Consider the following 20,469-nt stretch of genomic DNA (forward strand, 5'->3'; position numbering starts at 1 on the left):
TCATACTAGTTTGCGAATTGCGACTGGGCAAGTAAGTGTTATTTGTTTGTTTGTGTCCGTTCATTTTTTCATTTTGTTTTTTAATTTAGTTATTCAATTGTGTCGCTCATACGTACAATGTCATGTTTTAGATTAATTTATTTTTTTAAATTCACTGTGGGCAGTATAACCTGTGCTTTGTGGTGTTTGCTGTGTAATGTTTGTGTTATAAATGTATACTGTGAACTTTTCCATAATCACCATTGTCGTGTGCTTGCATTCAGAGGAGTAGCTATGGGTGTGCAATGGGGGACATATGTCCCCGGGTGCGGCACTGTGAGGGTGCTCAGAACAGTCGCTGTAACCCCACATTTGTGAGAGGCGGCTCGCTGGTTGCCTGAGGTGCCCCGGCTTCTTTCTCTCCCTCCTCAGAGGAGTGCAGAGCATTAACAGCAGCAGAAAAAGCGGAGCACATCTGGGGGGACATCTGATTATCTATAGGGGGGGGGGGCACATCAGGCTGTCTGAATGGGGAAAGGGGGACAATCGGCTATCTATAGGGGGAAGGGGGCACATCTGGCTATCTAAACGGCATTTATAAATTTGACTCCACCCATGACCTTGACCACATCCTGATGCATGGCCACGTCCATTTTGTCCAGAGGTGGGCACAAAAACTGTCTTTGTCCCCGGGGCACTGAAAACCCTAGCTACACCTCTGCTTGCGTTAGGCGTTACGCCGTTCGCGCGAAAAGAAAAAAAACACTAAAATAGCACTGTTTAGTGAATCAACCCCATAGAGAGAGAAGGCTGTGGGTCCTATAGAACTTTCCTGGTCCTCCCGTCGTTCCTTCGGTGAAATTATTTGACCTGCAGTTGGAAGGCCTCTTTAGGACTCCTCAGATGGCTTTGGAAGAACTTACGTCCCAGAACGCTTCCAAAGATGGGAGCATCAGTACCAGTACTGCACATGAGCAAGAGCTGATTTGCACGTGCAAAGTATGGATCCACACATCTCCAGAAGTACTCAAGGACATGAAAACTCCAAAGGCTGTTTGGAAAGTCCCGAAGACTTATTTGACCTGGTGGTTGAATAATTTCACCAGGGACATTTGAGGAGGTGAGCCATCTCTTGCCGCTCTCTAAATGTTGCCACCCTGAAACAAGTGATTCACATTGCTTCATGGAAGAACCAAACCTGGTTGGTTTGCCACATGGTAGCATTCGATCTGAAGCACTTATCTGTGACACAAATCCAACTGGATGGCTACCTCAAAGACCCACTCCAGGCAGAAATAATCTCCCCATGTATGATTTAACCATTTCAGCCCGTGGGGATTTTTTACCTTATGCATCAGAGCAATTTTCACCTCCCATTCATTCGCCATTAACTTTATCACTAATTATCACAATGAATTGATCTATATCTAATTTTTTCCGCCACCAATTAGACTTTCTTTGGGTGGTACATTTTGCTAAGAATTAATTTTTTCTAAATGCATTTTAACAGGAATATTAAGAAAATAATGGGAAAAAAATCATTATTTCTCAGTTTTCTGCCATTATAACTTTAAAATAATACATGGTTAAAACCTATGTATTTTATTTGCCCATTTGTCCCGGTTATTACACCATTTAAATTTTGTCCCCATCACAAAGTATGGCACCAATATTTTTTCAGTTTTGCATCCATCACTATTTACAAGCTTATAATTTAAAAAATGTTCGTAATATACCCTCTTCACATGCATATTTAAAAAGTTCAGACCCTTAGGTAACTATTTGTTTTTTTTAATTGTTTTTCTTTTTTTTGCCATTAAAAATTTTATTTGGGTAATTTTTGGTGTGGGCTCGCTTACAGTAAGCACTAGGAGGACGGGAAACTTTTTTTTTTCAGAAAGACCGTGGCCTCTGATAAGAAGGCAGGTTTTTGTGTCGGGGACTTAGATCGATGAATGGGAACTATATTCCCATTCATTGATCTCAGGGCTAACGGGGAGCGGCACAGGAGCACGCAGAAGTGCACGGGAGCGTGCAGCAGCCGCCTGAACGTGACAATCACGTCCAGGCGCAGGAATGGATAAAGTGAACCCCACAAGTGCAGCACCACTCACCCGCTCAGCAGATTAGTGATGGGATCACCAGCCACACGTGAAGTCCTGCTTTCTCTCTGACTACAGCGCCGCCTCATGTGACCCAGCAGCACGTAACAAGTCACACGAGGCACCTCTGTAGTCATGGATACAGGATGCTGGACGAGCTGATGGAGATCCCATTGCTGGAACGCTGAGAGCATGTGAGTGAAGTGGCGCAGCACATCTGGGGGGAGGGGGGGGCGGGAGATGGGGAGAGCAAGGAGGGGGACATTTGGGACTCTCCCTTATGTATGATTTAAAGTGAACAGCAGCCAAAGCTGATTCAAGAAACGGTACTGCAGTAGGCGCTGGGCCCTAAAACTGATGCAGCTTCGTGTATCTCCAACACTGATTGCCTGATGAAGCGGGCTTTTGACCCGTGAAACGCGTTGCATACCTGGAGATTTTACAATAAATCACATTGCTTATATATAACGACTCATAGGCTGGTCATTATATACCTGAGGGTGGTAACCACCAAACCCCCTCCTTTTAATCTGATCTTAATCATTTTATTCTAATTTGGCGCCTCTGTTATCACTAATTATCTATTGATCTAGTCTACCCTTGGTGGAGGGGTGTATCCCCATTCTTCCTGTCTACAGAGAATGACTTCTTAACACCTGAGTGGGGTCAGGTTATAATTCTCCCCACCTGCATATCCAGTGGTTGCCTTTGTGGTAACCCAGACTTGTGAGTATATTACTCGTTATTGTTTCGTCATATTCCATTTATTGTGACATACTACACTATATTGGGCTCTCAGTTTTTATTCTTTGTATTCTTCCGAGCTACTGACTGAAATCAGTACCGTGAGGATCATTTACTTCTGTCCAGACATCAGCTTTCATATTTGCGCAGGAAGTGATTTAGGCAGTTTAGGCAGTGGCCTAGGGCGAATGCTGCACATTAGGCCACCCCCCATGGAATTGATGGCATTTGGACAGCTCCACATGGAATAAGGGACATCTCATGAAACAGGGCTGCTGCACTGCTCTGTATGTGGAGGGGGCTGAATGAGGGGCGCCTACAGAGGGCTGCAGAGAAATAGTGGGACGCCTTAAAGGACAACTGTAGTGAGAGGGATATGGAGGCTGCCATATTTATTTCCTTTTAAGCAATACCAGTTGCATGGCTATCCTGCTGATCCTCTGCCTCTAATACATTTAGCCATAGCCCCTGAACAAGCATAGAGCAGATCAGATGTTTCTGACATTATTATCTGATCTGACAAGATTAGCTGCATGCTTGTTTCTGGTGTGATTCAGACACTAATGCAGCCAAATAGACCATCAGGGCTGACAGACAACTGGTATTGTTTAAAGTGGACCTGAACTCTTGCACAGGACAGAAGGAAAACATAGAGAAATGCACCCTGTATGTATTTAGCGAGTTTAGCCTGTCTAATTCCCCCTCATTCGTGTCTAATCACAAGTTGTAATCTGATCTCTCCCCTGGGTCACATGACTGCCATGGCAGAGATGGCAGATAAGCTCATTTGAAAGCACAGAATGTTAGCAATATGTCTTCTTTCATGAAAGCAGGAAATAGAAACATTGCACATTTATTGCAGGATTTGTATCGGCTGCAACAAAGAAATGTTTTTCTTTAAAGGTTATTATGCTGCAGCTTATCTTTTAGAGCAGAGATTAAGTTCTGAGTTCAGGTGCGCTTTAAAAGGAAATAAATATGGCAGCCTCCATATCCCTCTCACTTCTGTTGTCCTTTAAAGAGAAACTCCAACCAAGAATTGAACTTTATCCCAATCCGTAGCTGATACCCCCTTTTACATGAGAAATCTATTCCTTTTCACAAACAGACCATCAGGGGGCGCTGTATGACTGATATTGTGGTGAAACCCCTCCCACAAGAAGCTCTGAGGACCATGGTACTCCTGGCAGTTTCCTGTCTGTGAACCTTGTTGCATTGTGGGAAATAGCTGTTTACAGCTGTCTCCAACTGCCAAAAAAGCATGCAGCAGCTACATCACCTGCCAGCAGTAAAAATGTCACCATGTAATAAATGTCAGAATGTGAATCAGGGATTTAAAAGATTTTACAATGGGCAAACACTGACTAAATCATGTATACATAATTATTGTAAAAATGAAGCACTTTTTTTATTACATTATTTTCACTGGAGTTCCTCTTTAACAGTCAGGAAGCCAAGGAGAGAAAAAAACGTGTAAATTTGAAGCCTGTATTTAGTCTCCGTGTTTAGAAGGAAGCAATCGATGAAATGACAGATCTGTTATTGGCGTTTATGAGATTCTCTGTTCCAGCCTATACGGTACAACTAGACAGCAAATCAGCTGATTTATTGCTCCGTCTCCCATTTAAGCCCCTGCAGGTCAATGCGATGACAGTTACCGCCACACACACAGCCATCGTTTCTCGCATTAGCGTCCCTCACCTCGTTCTTTTCGTGGATATTGTGGTCGATCATCTGCAGGAGAAACCACATGATATTCCGCAGGATAAACGTGGTGATTAGGTTCCAGTGGATAATGTTCCGCAGGCATCTTATGCTCCTGCAAACGGCACACGGGATAAAGAGAATTCATATATAATAATATATACAGTTATAATTTATATACAATTCATGGCGTGAGTTCTCCGTTATGTGAAATGAGAGCAACTGATATATCATGTGCAGAATTACAGGACCCGACATTCTCCTGCATCAATGTTACTCGAGAAAAAAAGAAAGCAGTTAAAAACTGACAGGTTTTGAACTAGTCCATCTTCTTAAGGGGGATTCTCTGGGTTTTCTTTGCTTTTGCAAGCATTTCCTGAACGGCAGTTGCTAAGTCTAAAGGCTCATACACACATCATACCATAGTCTTTGGAAAATGAAGGATCACAGACCAATTTTACTCCCTTCCATGTAGTATGAGAGCCATACCTACACAGTCTATTCTATGGCGCTGAACTCCCCATCAGACAGAAATCTTTGCAAGATGCTGCACACACAGATGCTGTACAGACACAAACGATCAGTATCTGCAAAAGATCTGTTCCTGCAAAAGATCTGTTCCTGCAAAATTAATTCATAGTCTATGAGATCTACAGATCATCATACACACCTTGTTTAACAGACATTCATCTGCAGATCAGATCCACCAGGATGGATTTTCAGATCTGCAGATGAATGTCAGTTAAACAAGGTGTGTATGATGATCTGCAGATCTCATAGACTATGAATGCATTTTGCAGGAACGGATCTTTAGCAGGAACAGATCTTTTGCAGATACTGATCTGTTGAATGTGTGCAGCATCTTTGTGTGCAGCATCTTGCAAAGATTTCTGTCTGATGGGGAGTTCAGCTCAATAGAAAAGACTGTGTAGAGTATGGCTCTCATACTACATGAAGGGTGGTAAGATTGGTCTGTGATCTTTCATTTTCCAAAGACTATAGTCTGATGTGTGTATGAGCCTTTACTGACTGAATAGTGTGCAAGTGAGAAAGGAGGCTGGCTGGTATCTTACTATTTTGGCAGTTAAACTAAAGTTCAGGAAATGCTTTTGAAAACAAAGAAAACCTTGAGAATTCCCCATGAGAAGACAGACTAGTCTAAAACCAGTCAGTTCTGATATCAACTGCTTTCTTTTTTTGGCTGGAGTGGTCTTTAAATGTCTAAAAGGGCCTATGAGTCAAATGGTAGTTATTTTTTTTTCTAATCATCAATTCAGTACAATTTGGTGCACTTTCTAAAGTACCTAAGTAAAGGCTCCTGGAATTACAAGTGTCTGACATCATCATTTGTGATAATTCTGACAACCTTCGTAATGAGTGTACAGGTGATTTTGGAGCTGGGCCCTTTCCCTATATTAGGCACCGCTGACATTTGTGGTGCCTGGAGTTCAGCTATCATTAAAGTAAACCTCCAGACTAAAAATCTACTCAGCAGCACTGAAAAGGCTTGGTGCTTCTTTAACAGTTTCACAGCAGCAGAACTTTGTTTTTCTTACCCGAACCTCATTTTTAGCTGCACAGAAGCTAAACACCGCCCCATCAAATAAATCTGCCCGGGAATTTTTCCCCTGATGCTGTGCAAAGCATGATGGGATTTCTGATGTTGTTGTTCTCGTTGCACAGCGCGCGCAGCTGGGATGGGTTATCGGGACACAGGACAGTTGGAACTGTGTCTCATGCTCCCTGTCGCTTCCTTTCAACCAAAAATATGCTGCAACATGAAAAAGATGGCTGCCCCCATGAAATCAGAAACATTTGCCTGTTCTTTTAAAACAATGTGGGTAAGAGATTATATCACCTATCTATTTTAATTAACATACGGTAACTAATGTAACTTAATGACAGTATGATTAGGCTGAAGTTCCTCTTTAAGTCAAATTTTGGATACTGGAGGAGATAGTTGTGGGGTCTAGTAAATGTTGCTTCAGGCTTGACTATCATGCAGCCACATTTCGTACACTGTGAAATTTAATTTGATAATTTGGTGCAGGAGGTAATGTAAAAGCAAACCAAGCAGAGAGCTTCTGTGTGCATACTTCACTGATTGTAAGTATAAGAGTGCTATACTTTCCACACTGAACAGCTTTTTGAATGATATGGATATAGCACATGCATGTAATAACGTGGGCAATATTACAGTTTAACAGTGAGCTAACCAGGAAGCTGTTATGGGGTAATATCCATTTTCAAAATGGAGGACAGAGAATTCCACAGTGGACAAACAGGACGCAGGAGAGGAGAAAGAGATTGATGAGTAAACTACACGGGAGGTAAGTATGACGTGTGTATGGTTATTTTGAGTTTTATTCTTCGGTTCAGGTAATTGTATTCTTCACCAAAGAAGTAAGACCCCAGCAGGGAAGGAGCAGCGAAGAATGTAGAGCAATATTTTAGGTTCTCTATCAAAGCCGAAACCCCCCTTTATATTTGCGGTTTCCCTTCATATTGTCAGTTATCTCAACATCTTTTCAAAGTTGCTTCAAAGCTGCCTCCCTTCCTGCCGTGTCTGAACCTTCCATTCTTCAATTTGTCTTCTTTCTTCAGGTTCCCGATCGCGCTGCGTCCAATTTAAGATGAAAGTTGCCCTCAGATGCAGCAGTCAGGCGGCTGTCAGTCCTGCATGCTGGGAATGCCTTAATTGGGGTCAGGAGGAGCATTGATACACAGCAGAGACACCAACCGATTTTTCTATCTTCAAATAATGCGCGTAATCCGCACAGAGCCGAGGTTTCTCCGTGTATGTTACTCCCCCGAGGATGACCTCCAGCCACTCTATACTCTACGTGGTTTTCAAAAGCTGAAGACAAATCTGAAACGTTCAAGAAAACTTTCCAAAACTTTAGTGAAACTCTGCTCAAAATATAAAGGGAACTCCAACTTTAAACTTGTATTAAATGCCCAAAAATGTTAATCTAAAAAAACAAACAAACAAACAACAACAAAAACTATGTTATGTTAATTAAAGTAGTATCTACAAGACCCTGCCATACAATCACTTTTTTAATTGTTTAAGTGTAAAAAAAAAAAGTTTACATCACACATTTTACACTGGTTATTTCATGCCTTTGCCAAAGAAGCTGTTATATGCTGCTGTTAAGATATAATTACAGTCACTGCAGGTGGAAGGAGCATCAAGCTGGGCCACCCTGATAAAATCTTTCCAGGAGTCAGCAGGAATTGCCACGCTTTGTAGTTTGAAAACATCATCAATACTTCTTCCTCAGTGCAAAGACCTTGATTTTATCTTATCAGCAGCACAACTAAGATAGCAGCCTCTTTGGCAAAGGCAAAAAATAACCAATGTAAAAATGTTTTTTACACTTGACCAATTAAAAAAAAATATTGTAAGGCAGGGTCTTATAGATATACACTTAATTAACACAATACCTTGTTTTGTTTTTTTTATTAAACTTTTTGTTATTTAGTTTAGAGTTTATTACCACTTTAACCACCCTGGCGTGCTATTAGAACGGCCAGGGCGGCGGCGCAGCAAATTTTTTTTAATTTTTTTATTTTTTAAATCATGTAACTAGCCTAGGATTTCCTGCCTGGCGCTGATAGGTCAGGCTGCGCACAGGGTAGGGGGGGGGGGGGAGGTAGGGGCGGCTGGGGGTAGGAGGGGCTGTTACACGGCGGGTAGCGGCGCATCGGCGGCGAGCTGATTTTTTAAAAAAAAATATGAAAATCATCCCACCAGGGCCAGAGCAATCCAGCGCGGCAGTCATGGACGAGCTGAGCTCGTAAATACCGCTAAGCTGGTTAAAGTTCCCCTAGCCACAGCCATATCTATACCAGACATGCCACCTTCCCTTCTTACATCTTTCCTTTGCACTTCATTGTTGCTAACTGCCAAATTGTTCTTGCAGTACCTGCACTTTTGAATCTTTATTTCGCACTACTGAGCCTGTATTTTGTTGTACCAGGCCTGTTTCTAGGGGCCGTGCGGCTGCCCTGAGCGCTATTGGGAGGAGGGCACTGTAATGGAGGGGGGAGCCGCAGCCGCGGGGAGGGCAGCCCGACCTCTCCCTCCCTTCCTCTCCCTGGGCCGCCCTCTGTGCTCCCCCCTCAGATGCAGAGTAATGCGCAGGGAAACGCTATACACAGCTACTCACCTCCCTGGTTCCAATCGCCGATCACTCACTAGCCGCTGGTCTCCTCTCTGCATAGCCGGGTATACACACGCTGCTTCCTGTTTAGCAGGAAGCAGCATGTGTATACGCGTCTATGCAGAGCAGGAGACCGGAGGCGAGTGAGGCCCCTGCACATGCTGTCGCTTTAAATGTATCAGGAGGCTCTATCTGCAGCCACTTCTAAGACAGGTGCTCTTTGCCATGGTGCACTTAGCAGACATGTTGAGGCACTTGGTTTTGGGCCTTGCAATCTATATATATAAAATCGGATGTATGTATGTATGTGTGTGTGTATGTGTGTGTGTATGTGTGTGTGTATGTGCCGCGATCACGCGAAAACGGCTTGACCGATTTGAACGAAACTTGGTATGCAGATACCTTACTACCTGGGATGATATGTTCTGGGGGTCTCGCGGCCCCCCTGCACACCTGGGCGGAGCTACAAACAGCAAATCAGATTCCACCCATTCATGTCAATGGAAAAATGTAAAAGGCTGCCATTCTCATAGTAATCGAGCCACAGTCCCCACACTTTGCACAGTTGGTCACTTGGTGACCGAGGTTACAAATCCAGGAAAAGTGGGCGGAGCATAAAACAGCCAATCAAATTTCAGCCGTTCATTTTAAATGGGAAAATGTAAACTGCAGCCATTCTTAGACTGTTAATCGCAGGGTTCTCAAACTTGCCACAGTTGGTCACTGGGTGAATGAGATTAAGATTCAAGAAAGTGGGTGGAGCCTACAACAGCCAATCAAAATTCACCTATTGATTTTCAAGGGGAATATTTAAACTGCTGCTATTCTTACACTTTTAATGGCAGAGGCTTCAAACTTGCTACAGTCGGTCATTGAGTGACTGGGGTCAAAGTTCACTAAAGGGGCGGGGCCACATACAGCCAATCAGATTTCCTTAGTGGATAAACTGCTTCCATTCACACATTTTTGATGCCTAGAACCTGACAGCTCACAAACTTGGTCATTGAGTGACTGTGTGTCAAGGTTACAAAAAGTGGGCGGAGCCAAAACAACTTTTACTGGGAAAATCTAAACGGCAGCCATTCTTACACCGTTAATGGCAGGGTTCTCAAACTTTGCACAGTTGGTCATTGGGTCACAGATTAAGATTTTGGAAGGTGGGTGGAGCCTACAACAGCCAATAAAAATTCCCCTTTTGATTTTCAAAGGGAATATTTCATCTGCTACCATTCTCTTATACTGGTAAAAGCAGATGCCTCAAACCTGGTACAGTTGGTCACTGGGTGACTAGGGTCCAAATTCAGGAAGGGGGCGGAGCCACAAACAGCCAGATTTGTTTATTTTTCAATGGGAATATACAAATTATTGATACCAAGGATCCCAAAGCTGATAAACTTGATAATTGAGTGACTGTATGTCAAGGTTAGAAAAAGTGGGCGGTGCCAACAACTTCATTTTTTACATTGCAGGGTTCCCAAACTTTACACAATTGGCCACTGGGTGACTGGGATGAATATTCAGAAATGTGGATAGAGCCTACAACAGCCAATCAAAATGTACCTATTAATTTTCAAGGGGAATATTCACATTGCTACCATTCTTACACTGTTAGTGGCAGAGGCCTCAAACCTGATACAGTCAGTCATTGGGTGACTGGGATCCAAATTCACTAAAGGGGTGGAGCCACAAACAGCCAATCAGATTTGTTAGATTGATTTCAGCCATTCTGTTATTGCCAGGGTTCTCAAACATGACACAGTTGGCCACTGGGTGACTGTGACTAATATTCAGAAAAGTGGGTGGAGCCTACAGCAGCCAATCAAAATTCACCTTTTGAATTTCAAGGGGAATATTTACTTTGCTGCCATTCATGCACTCTTAATGGCAGAGGCCTAACATCTGCTACAGTCAGTCACTGGGAGACTGAAATTTAAATTTTGAAGGGAGCGGGCCAAAAACAGCCAATCAGATTTGTTTAATTTCAATGGTAAAATGCAACTTATTGATGCCAAAGACCCCAAAGCTCATAAACTTGGTCATTAAGTGACTGTATGTCAAAATTAGAAATAGTGGGCAGAGCCAAAACAATTAACTTTTTACATGGGGAAATGTAAACTGCAGCTTTTTTTACACTGTTAATTGCAGGGTTCTCAAACTTCACACAGTTGGTCACTGGGTGACTAGGATTAATATTCGAAAAAGTAGGTGGAGCCTACAAGAGCCAATCAAAATTCACCTATTGATTTTCAAGGGGAATATTGAAACTGCAGCCATTCTCACACTGTTAATAGCAGAGGCCTCAAACCTGCTACAGTCGGTCGTTAAGTGTTTGGGGTTCAAATGCAGTAAAGGGGCGGAGCCAAAAACAGCCAGATTTCTTTGCTGGATAAACTGCTTCCATTAGCACAATTTTGATGCCAGGAACCCAAAAGCTCACAAACTTGGTCATTGAGTAGTGACTGTGTGTCAAGGTTACAAAAAGTGGGTGGAGTTAAAAACAGATTTTTCTGGGAAATTGTAAACTGCAGCCCTTCTTCACTGTTAATGGCAGGGTTCTCAAACTTAGCATAGCTGGTTACTGGGTGACTGGGATTAATAATCAGAAAAGTGGGTGGAGCCTAAAAATGCCAATCAAAAATCACATGTCGCTTTTCAAGGAGAATATTAAAATTGCTGCCATTCTTGCACTGTTAATGGCACAAGCCTCAAACCTGGTACAGTTGGTCATTGGGTCACTGAGGTTCAAATTCAGAAAAGGGGACAGAGCCACAAACAGTTAATCAGATTTGTTTCATTTCATGGGAAAATACAAATTATTGATGCCAAGGACCCCAAAACTCACAAACTTGGGCATTGAGTAGTGAATTTGTGTCAAGGTTACAAAAAGTGGGCGGAGCCAAAAACACATTTCACTGGGAAAGTGTAAACTGCAGCCCTTCTTACACTATTTATTTCAGGGTTCCCAATCTTTGTCCAGATGGTCACTGAGTGACTGAGATATTCAGGGAAGTGGGTGGAGCCTATAATAGCCAATCAAAATTCACCTGTTGATTTTCAAGTGGAATATTTAAATTGCTGCCATTTTTACACTGTTAATAGCAGATGCCTCAAACCTGCTACAGTTGGTCATTGGGTGACTGGGGTTCAAATGCTGGAGAGGGGTGGAGCCACAAGCAGCCTATCAATGTTTAATTTCTATGGGAATATACAAATGATTGATGCCAAGAACTCCAAAGCTCACAAACTTGGTCATTGAATGTTTGTGTGTTAGGGTTAGAAAGTGGGCGGAGCCAACACCAGTCAAATACATACCTGGGCAACGCCGGGTCATCAGTGGGTGGAGACAAATACAAATTTCACTGGGAAAATGTACACTGCAGCCATTCTGTTAATGGCAGGGTTTTTAAACTTTGCACAGTTGGTCACTGGGTGACTGGGATTAATATTCAGAAAAGTGGGTGGAGCCTACAAAAGTAAATCAAACTTCACCTGTTGCTTTTCAAGGGGAATATTTAATTGCTACCATTCTTGAACTGTTAATGGCACAGGCCTCAAACCTGGTACAGTTGGTTATTGGGTGACTGGGGTTCAAATTCAGAAAAGGGGGTGGAGCCACACACACTCAATCAGATTTGTTTCATTTCAATGCAGATTATTGATACCAAAGACCGCAAAGCTCACAAACTTGGTCAGTGAGTAATTGTGTGTTAGGGTTAGAAAAAATAGGCGGAGCCAACACCAGCCAAATACATACCCGGGCAACGCCGGGCAATTAGCTAGTATCTGATAATGCAAAGGTACCTGCAAGTGCTGTCGCTTTATAAATGTATCAGGAGCCTTTGGACTGGAACAATTTTGAGAAAGGTCGAATTTGCATGTTAAACACGAAATTCTGATTTGTTTGTGTTATGTAATAGTGATGATCGAACACCTAGATGTTCAGGTTCGGTTAGGTTCGGCTGACGTCATCCAGCCCGCCTGCCCCCTCCCGCCACCAGGGGGCACCGGTCCTCCCGAGAGCCGGCCTGGGGGGTTGGGGCAGGCCGGCACTCGGGAGGACCGGCGCCCCCTGGTGGCGGGAGGGGGCAGGCGGGCTGGATGACGTCAGCCGAACCTAACCGAACCTGAACATCTAGGTGTTCGATCATCACTATTATGTAAACTATCGTAATTATGAAAAAGATTGTAATTACGAAATCCCCATAAACACGAAATTTGGCGTAATTTTTTGAAATGCGCAAAATTTCCATTACGGCCATAATCGTTATTTTGTGAATTACGTGAAATTTTGCGACATTTCGCATAGTTGTAATTGGGTCATTACGCTCATCACTAGAAGTATTATTTTAATCTTTCATATCACATTTCTCTTAAATCTGACAGTGAACATGAAAAACAACAGTTACAGGACAGGTGAGCTAAATAAGTGAGTTCTTATTGGATGATATTTTTAATTTTTTTCAATGATTATGGAGTTTCATCGCACATTAAATGACGGACATTCCATGTTTAATCGCCTGTACGTAGAAGCAGTAGAGTGTACGTGCGTCAGAAGTGCTGCCAGGGCTGGTTCTAGCAATGGGGCCCGAGGGCAAAATTAGCACAGCCCCCCCCCCCCCCCAAACAGACACCCCTTGACCAAAAAGCGGCACTAGGGGTTCTTTGTTGCAGCCAAATTTCCCTCCTGCTCTGACAAAGACTCTGCAGAGACGCCCGGGAGCAACAGTTAAGATGGGGGAGACACTTTGGGGGCCCCTATATGCTCTGGGGCCCTGGGGCAATTGCTCCCTTTGCCTCTATGGTAGCGCCGGCCCTGAGTGCTGCTCTCTGACACGGAATGAAAGAAAAGGACTTACCGCAGACACAAGAAGAGCAGGAAGGCGATGACCAGCGCCAGCACGGAGATACAGTGGCCCAGGTAGTTAATAATGAGAGCGATCTTGTAATGCAAGTCGTACTTCCTCTGCAGACAAGAAGATAATGTGATTCGATTAGCCTGACTCTCTACAATAATGTTACAGGACATTTAATCTGTTTAGGGAGCAGTAATTACCCTTCCCGGGTGGGGGATAATCTCATCCAGAATCCGTTATTTTGGGATGAGTAAAAGCCTGTGGCTTGGAAAAGTTGTATTCCAACTTAGCTACATATCATAACAATAAATAATAGAATTTATATCACTCCGGCTACCCTGCAAACCAGTGCTCAGCAAAAAAACATCCAGAAGTACCCTTAACCCGTTCGCGTTCCGTCGTTTTCACTTGAGCAATGTTCACCTCCCATTCATTAGCCTATAACTTTATCACTACTTATCACAATGAACTGATCTATATCTTGTTTTTTCCGCCACCAATTAGGCTTTCTTTGGGGGGTACATTTTGCTAAGAGCCACTTTACTGTAAATGCATTTTAACAGGAAGAATAAGAAAAAAACGGAAAAATTCATTATTTCTCAGTTTTCAGCCATTATAGTTTTAAAATAATACATGCCTCCATAATTAAAACTCACGTATTGTATTTGCCCATATGTCCCGGTTATTATACCGTTTAAATTATGTCCCTATCACAATGTATGGCGACAATATTTTATTTGGAAATAAAGGTGCATTTTTTCCATTTTGCATCTATCACTATTTACAAGTTTAAAATAAAAAAAATATAGAAATATTTCATCTTTACATTGATATTTAAAAAGTTTAGACCCTTAGGTAAATATTTACATGTTTTTTTTTTTTTTATTGTAATGTTTTGTTTTTTTATAGTAAACATTTTATTTGGGTAGTTTTGGGAGGGTGGGAGGTAAACAATAAATTTATAATGTAAATGTGTGTTAATTTTTATATTTTTTTACTTTCAGTTGTAGTATTACTTTTTGGCCACAAGATGGCGGCCATGAGTTTGTTTACATGACGTCACTCTAAGCGTAACACACGCTTAGAGCGACGCATGGGGGAGGGAACAGCCAGAAAAAGCACAGCTTCCGAGAGAAGCGGTCGCTTTTTCAGCGGGGGAGTGGAATCAGTGATCGGGCACCATAGCCCGATACATTGATTCCGCGGCTACCGAATCTGCGGCCGGGAGTGCGCGTGCACGCGCGCGATCGGCCGCGGGAGCACGCGGTAGCGCGTATGGTTCCTGGACGTAGATTCTACGTCCAGGAACCAAAATAGGTTAAAGTGAACCCCTAGACTAAAAATCTACTCAGCAGCACTGAAAAGGCTTGGTGTTTCCTTAACAGTTTCACAGCATCAGAACTTTGTTTTTCTCACCCAAGCCTCATTTTTTAGCTGCACAGAAGCTAAGCTCCACCCATCAAAGAAATCTGCCTGGGCACCTTTCCCCTGAGGCTGTGCAAATGATATGATTTCTGATGTTGTTGTTCTCGTTGCTTAGTGTGCATAAAGCTGGGAGGGGTGATCAGTACACAGGCTGCCCCCATGAAATCACAAACATTTGCCTGTTATTTTAAAACAGGTTGGGTAAGAGATTATATTACCTATCTATTTTAATTAACATAACTAATGTAACTTAATGACAGTATGTTTGTTTAACCCTCCTGGCGGTCTATTAGAAAACGCCAGGGGGCAGCGCAGTAGCTTTTTAAAAAAATGCTTTTTTGTTCAACCATGTAGCGAGCCTAGGGCAGCGGTATCCCCCCGCCCGCTTCGATTGCCTCCGCCGATCTTTGATCAGGAAAATCCCGTTCAAAGAACGGGATTTCCTGAAGGGCTTCCCCCATCGACATCGTGATGTCAAATGGAGTCCCGATCCACCCCTCAGCGCTGCCTGGCACTGATTGGCCAGGCAGCGCACGGGGAATGGGGGGGGGGGGGGGCGGCGATCGGCGGCTAATCGGCGGGCAGCGGCGGCTATCGGAATGCACACGCAGCTAGCAAAGTGCTAGCTGCGTGTTGCAAAAAAAAAATTATGCAAATCGGCCCAGCAGGGCCTGAGAAATCCTCCTGCGCGGCATAGCCTGAGCTCAGCTCGGGCTTACCGCCAGGAAGGTTAAGCTGAAGTTCCCCTTTAGCTGAATGTCCAAGTTGTGGTCACATGACTATAGGCAGGGCCGGCCCTAGACTTTTTGCCACCTGAGGCAAACTTTGGAGAAATCGCGGCCTTCCCCCCCCCAAAGCCGTGGTTGGGGGGCCGCTGAGCTGGAGGGGGTAGCAGGCGGGAAGGGGGTATTGGGCACAGCGGCGAGGAGGGGGACGGACCTTGGGGTGAGGCGTAGGGTAGGAAGCCTGGGGGAGGGGATTTAGCATTAGGCATCATTTAGGGTGTTTGGGCGGGGGAGGGGGGGGTTCAGGCATCAGCATAGCTCAAAATTATCCCTCTTATGGAGGAACAGTCCCTCTTTGGGAGCCCTGTCCCTCTGTCCTTCTTTCCTCCTCATTTGTCCCTCTTTCAGGACTTTGACCCTCTTTCTATGTAAATATTTGTATTTCTCTACTAAAAAAATGTGTTTACTTGACTCTAACCTTTATTCACATCCTTTAAATTGAGGCCTCTTTCACAGTGCGACGTTAAAGTCGCACGTTAGAAAATGTATTAACGTGGACTAACGCACAGCAGTACTAAGTCTGTGCAACATTCACAGTGCACTAGTTGCGTTTGTGTGTAACGTGTAGCATTATTAGAAAGTGCTGCATGCTGTGCGTTATACACGTTATTAGCTGCGGTGGACTGTTTGCACATGCTCAGTAATGACCTGGAAGCATACTTTTCATTGCCTGTATGCCTACTGTATGCGACGATAACGGGGCATTAAGTTGCGTTGCGACTTTTTTGAGGCGTTGCGTTGTAATTGTTGCGACTTTAACGTTGCATCAAACCGCAACGTCCTACTATGAAAGAGGCCTGATCTATTACTAGTTTTAAAATGTTTATAGGAAGGAAAATGAACTAGGATAGAAAGGACCAGTGTGGTTTGAATTATAAAACAACATATTTTTCTTATGAAATATTTATGGTATGTGTCACTAGGGGTGTGACGGGGCATGATTAGGGGAGTGGCTTAAGTGTTCCCATCTCCCATCAGGAAGTTTGTATGTGTGTGAGGGGGGTAGGGTTAGGTGTCAGGGGGGAGGGTTCTGTGTGAGAGTAGGGTTAAGTTTGGCCATAGTAAAATATTGGAAATTAAATACCAATGGTTTACATTGGCATTACTAGGCACCCAAATTTCCATGCCCCTTTTTTTCGATAGACGAGTAAAGCATTGTCCAGACTCATGCCACAGTACAGGGCCACGACAGGAGCAGAATCTGCTGTCTGTCAGAGCAGATGACCAGGAAGAGAAACGTGTGTTTAATAATTGATTGAAGTAACTAATATAACTCGCAGCACGCTTTTATTTAACACATGGGCGAGCCTGGCCAAAGCGGCAGAACTGCGTTTCCCTCGAGGCCTGACTATATTATCCCCGCCTGAAATCCATCCTCTATGCCGCCACGGCTGCGGCGTATAGAAATGCGTATATTATATATGCTAAATGGCAGAAAGAGGCGTGGAGGATAAAAACTGTCCTACAATACAGTCGCCTTTTCACCTTCCTCACATACTGTATACTCATCAATATGCATATACTGGAGCTTAGGAATACACGGATTCAAAAGTTGATTGGCTGGAAGGTTAGGCTCCGCCTCTGTCTGTATCTTACCTTGTGATCTAGAATAGGGACGCACTGCGTATAGTTCATCCAGGAGGCCCAGGTGCCGTTCTCGAAACATTCCCTGAAAACAGTTCCTGCGGGGGAAGCAGAAAAACATTCATCACCACAGAGCTTGATTTATGCTCATAAAAGAGGACCTGTAGTGAAAATAACGTCATTAATAAAATTGCTTCATTTATAAATGATTTAGTTAGTGTTTCTCCATTGTAAAATCTTCCCTCACCCTGATTTACATTCTGACATTGATCACAAGTGGAGACATCTTTAGTCCTGTCAGGTGCAGCTCTGCGGAATGTTGGCTTCTGAGAATTCCAAATAATACAAGTGAAAAGAATACCTGTTCTCCCGGAATGCTGTGGGAGGAGAATTCTGCATAGCTAATCAGCCTAGGCATCACTGGGAGGGAAGGGCTGCAAAGTGCAAACCAATATTATACAGCACTATACAGATATAGGAAGAGTGTCTGATGCTGAAACCAGGACAATTACAGTAAAAGGGGGTATCCTGGATCACTTACTACTATATACTATATTTTCTACTATATGTCACTACAGTGCCTCTTTAAAGGAAATCCGAAGTGAAAATAATGAAATAAATGATTGTATCTATCCTCCTTCACTTAAAAACGACTTTTTAAGATATTCCACAGTTTTATTTTATGTTTAAATCTGCTGTTTAAATGTTAACTGTTTTATTGTTTTTGCTCAATGACACATTAATGGAAGTATGCCAGAGCTAAAATCTATTGACCCCTTTTATCGCTTTCCTGCTCTCAGAAGCCATTTTCTGCTAGGAAAGTGTTTTATAAGTGTAATTTCTTATCAGTGAGGGTCACACTGTAGTCACTTCCTTTCTGAGTCAGGACTGAGTCAGCCACTTACATACCTGATATTTAACCCTTTCAGGCAGAGAAAGAAAAAAAGGAACACAGCATAGCTATTTGTGTGCTAGGCACTGTACATACCCATGTCTATCTCATCATGTCACATGTCACTTTGGGTATCCTTTAAGGCTGGTTGCACAGTGGGACGTTAAAGGGAAGGTCCAAGCAAAAAAAAAAAATGAGTTTCACTTTCCTGGGGCTTCTACCAGCCCCATGCAGCCATCCTGTGCCCTCGTAGTCACTCACTGCTGCTCCAGGCCCCCGCTGGCAGCTTTCTGACCTCAGAGGTCATGGCCGAATTGCGTACATTTTTACACATTCCCGCTAGTGCAGGAACATTAACACATACATTTTTACGCGTTAGTGGTGCAACGTGTAAATTTTTGTTCCTGCACTAGCTGGAATGCGTAAAAATGTATGCAATGTGGCCCTGACCTCCGAGGTCAGAGAGCTGCCAGCGGGGAACTGGAGCAGCAGTGAGTGACTACAAGGGCACAGGATGGCTACATGGGGCTGGTAGAAGCCCCAGGAAAGTGAAACTCATTTTTTTTTTGCTTGGACCTTCCCTTTAAAGTCCCACATTACAGCAGCCAGTAACGCAGCCTAACTCACAGCACTGTAAAATCAATGTGCTGTTCACAGTGCCCACGTTGCGTTACATTGTAACGCAGCACGTTTAAACAAAGTGCTGCATGCTGTACGTTATACTGGGCTAAGCAGCGTTAGACTGCTTGCACATGCTCAGTAATGTTGGAGGAGGAGGTCTCCCCTCCTCCTCCTCAGCCAGCCACATGGCTAATTAATATTCACTGCACTGCAGAGACTGGTGGTAGGACTGTAGTGTTGTCCATATCATGAACGAATCATTCATTTGATCCGGATCTTTTTTGTGAGTCGAATCATCCGGATCATCACAATCAAAGATTCGGTTCACAGTGGATGTCTGTCTGGAAGAAACAGGAACATAGGGCTGGTGCACACCAAAACCCGCTAGCAGATCCGCAAAATGCTAGCAGATTTTTAAACGCTTTTTTTTATTTTTATGAGGCGTTTTGCTAGCGTTTTGCGGATTGCTGCTGCGGTTTTCAGTATAGTAGATTTCATATATTGTTACAGTAAAGCTGTTACTGAACAGCTTCTGTAACAAAAACGCCTGCAAAACCGCTCTGAACAGGCGTTTTTCAGAGCGGTTTGCGTTTTTCCTATACTTAACATTGAGGCAGAAACGCATCCGAAATCCAAAAAATGCCTCACCCAGGCATTTTTCGTTTCTGCAAAACGCCTGCCGCTCTGGTGTGCACCACCCCATTGAGATACATTGACCAAGCAGATCCGCAGCCGCAAGCGGATCTGAAAAAGCCCAAAAAGCCGCTCGGTGTGCACCAGCCCATACAGAATGTACAGTGCAGGGAAAGTCCTGTCCTGCTAGTCATTTCACCCAGTCTGCTTCCCTAGTAAAATGATTTAAATGATTCGGTTCAAAGATCCGGATCTTTTCAATGATCCGATTCAAATGATCCGAATCCTTAAAAAGATCCGGACTTCCTATCACTAACCTGGAGCTGCTGCTGACGTCTGACGTCCAACTTCAACACCACCATGCGTTGCGTTAGGGGCACGTTATGCGACCATAACGTCCCCTAAAACGCAACGTCTTTGTGTGTAAGTAGCCTCAAGGAAACTTTTAGCCCTCTTTCACAGGGGGACGTTAAAGTCTCATGTTATAAAAAATTATGATGCAAACTAACGCACAGCAATACTAAGTCTGTGCGACATTCACAGTGCACACGTTGCGTTTGTGTGTAACGTGTAGCAATATTTAGAAAGTGCTGCATGCTGTGCGTTTAGCAATAAATCTGCTGCGTTGTGTGTTGCACATGCTCAGTAATGTTTCTTTTTTTAAATGTAACGCATGCACCGTTTTTGTTCCCTCAGTATGCAACGAAAATGGCGCACCAAGAGACACATAACGCAGTGCAAAATAATGTCCAATGTCATAACCTACATGTGCTGTGTTAGGGGCACGTTGTGCGACTTTAACGTTGCATCAAACGCACCGTCCCCTGTGAAAGAGGCCTTAGAGAGAGGAAAATGGGGGTGGGGGCAATGGCTGACCTTTTATGTGCGCATAGAGTTAACTTTCACCCACCCCCTCCCTCTGCTGCTAGATATTAACATTTTGTGACCAGTAGATCTCCCTGTCCTCTTACAAGGCTGGGG

General features: G+C 43.6%; 1 protein-coding gene across 2 annotated transcripts in view; it reads right to left on the minus strand.

Annotated features, from left to right (window-relative positions):
- The window catches only part of CRHR2 (corticotropin releasing hormone receptor 2), a 325,322-nt gene that overhangs the window by 79,232 nt on the left and 225,621 nt on the right, over positions 1–20,469 (minus strand). For both annotated transcript variants that reach the window (XM_068238507.1, XM_068238508.1), the window contains exons 3-5: positions 17,355–17,440; positions 13,552–13,658; positions 4,527–4,644 (exon numbers count right to left, since the gene is read on the minus strand). In XM_068238507.1, the coding sequence (XP_068094608.1) occupies positions 4,527–4,644; positions 13,552–13,658; positions 17,355–17,440 (311 nt within the window). The remainder of the gene's footprint in view (positions 1–4,526; positions 4,645–13,551; positions 13,659–17,354; positions 17,441–20,469) is intronic.

Source organism: Hyperolius riggenbachi, chromosome 5, assembly GCF_040937935.1.
Source record: "Hyperolius riggenbachi isolate aHypRig1 chromosome 5, aHypRig1.pri, whole genome shotgun sequence".
Taxonomy (NCBI): Eukaryota; Metazoa; Chordata; class Amphibia; order Anura; family Hyperoliidae; genus Hyperolius; species Hyperolius riggenbachi.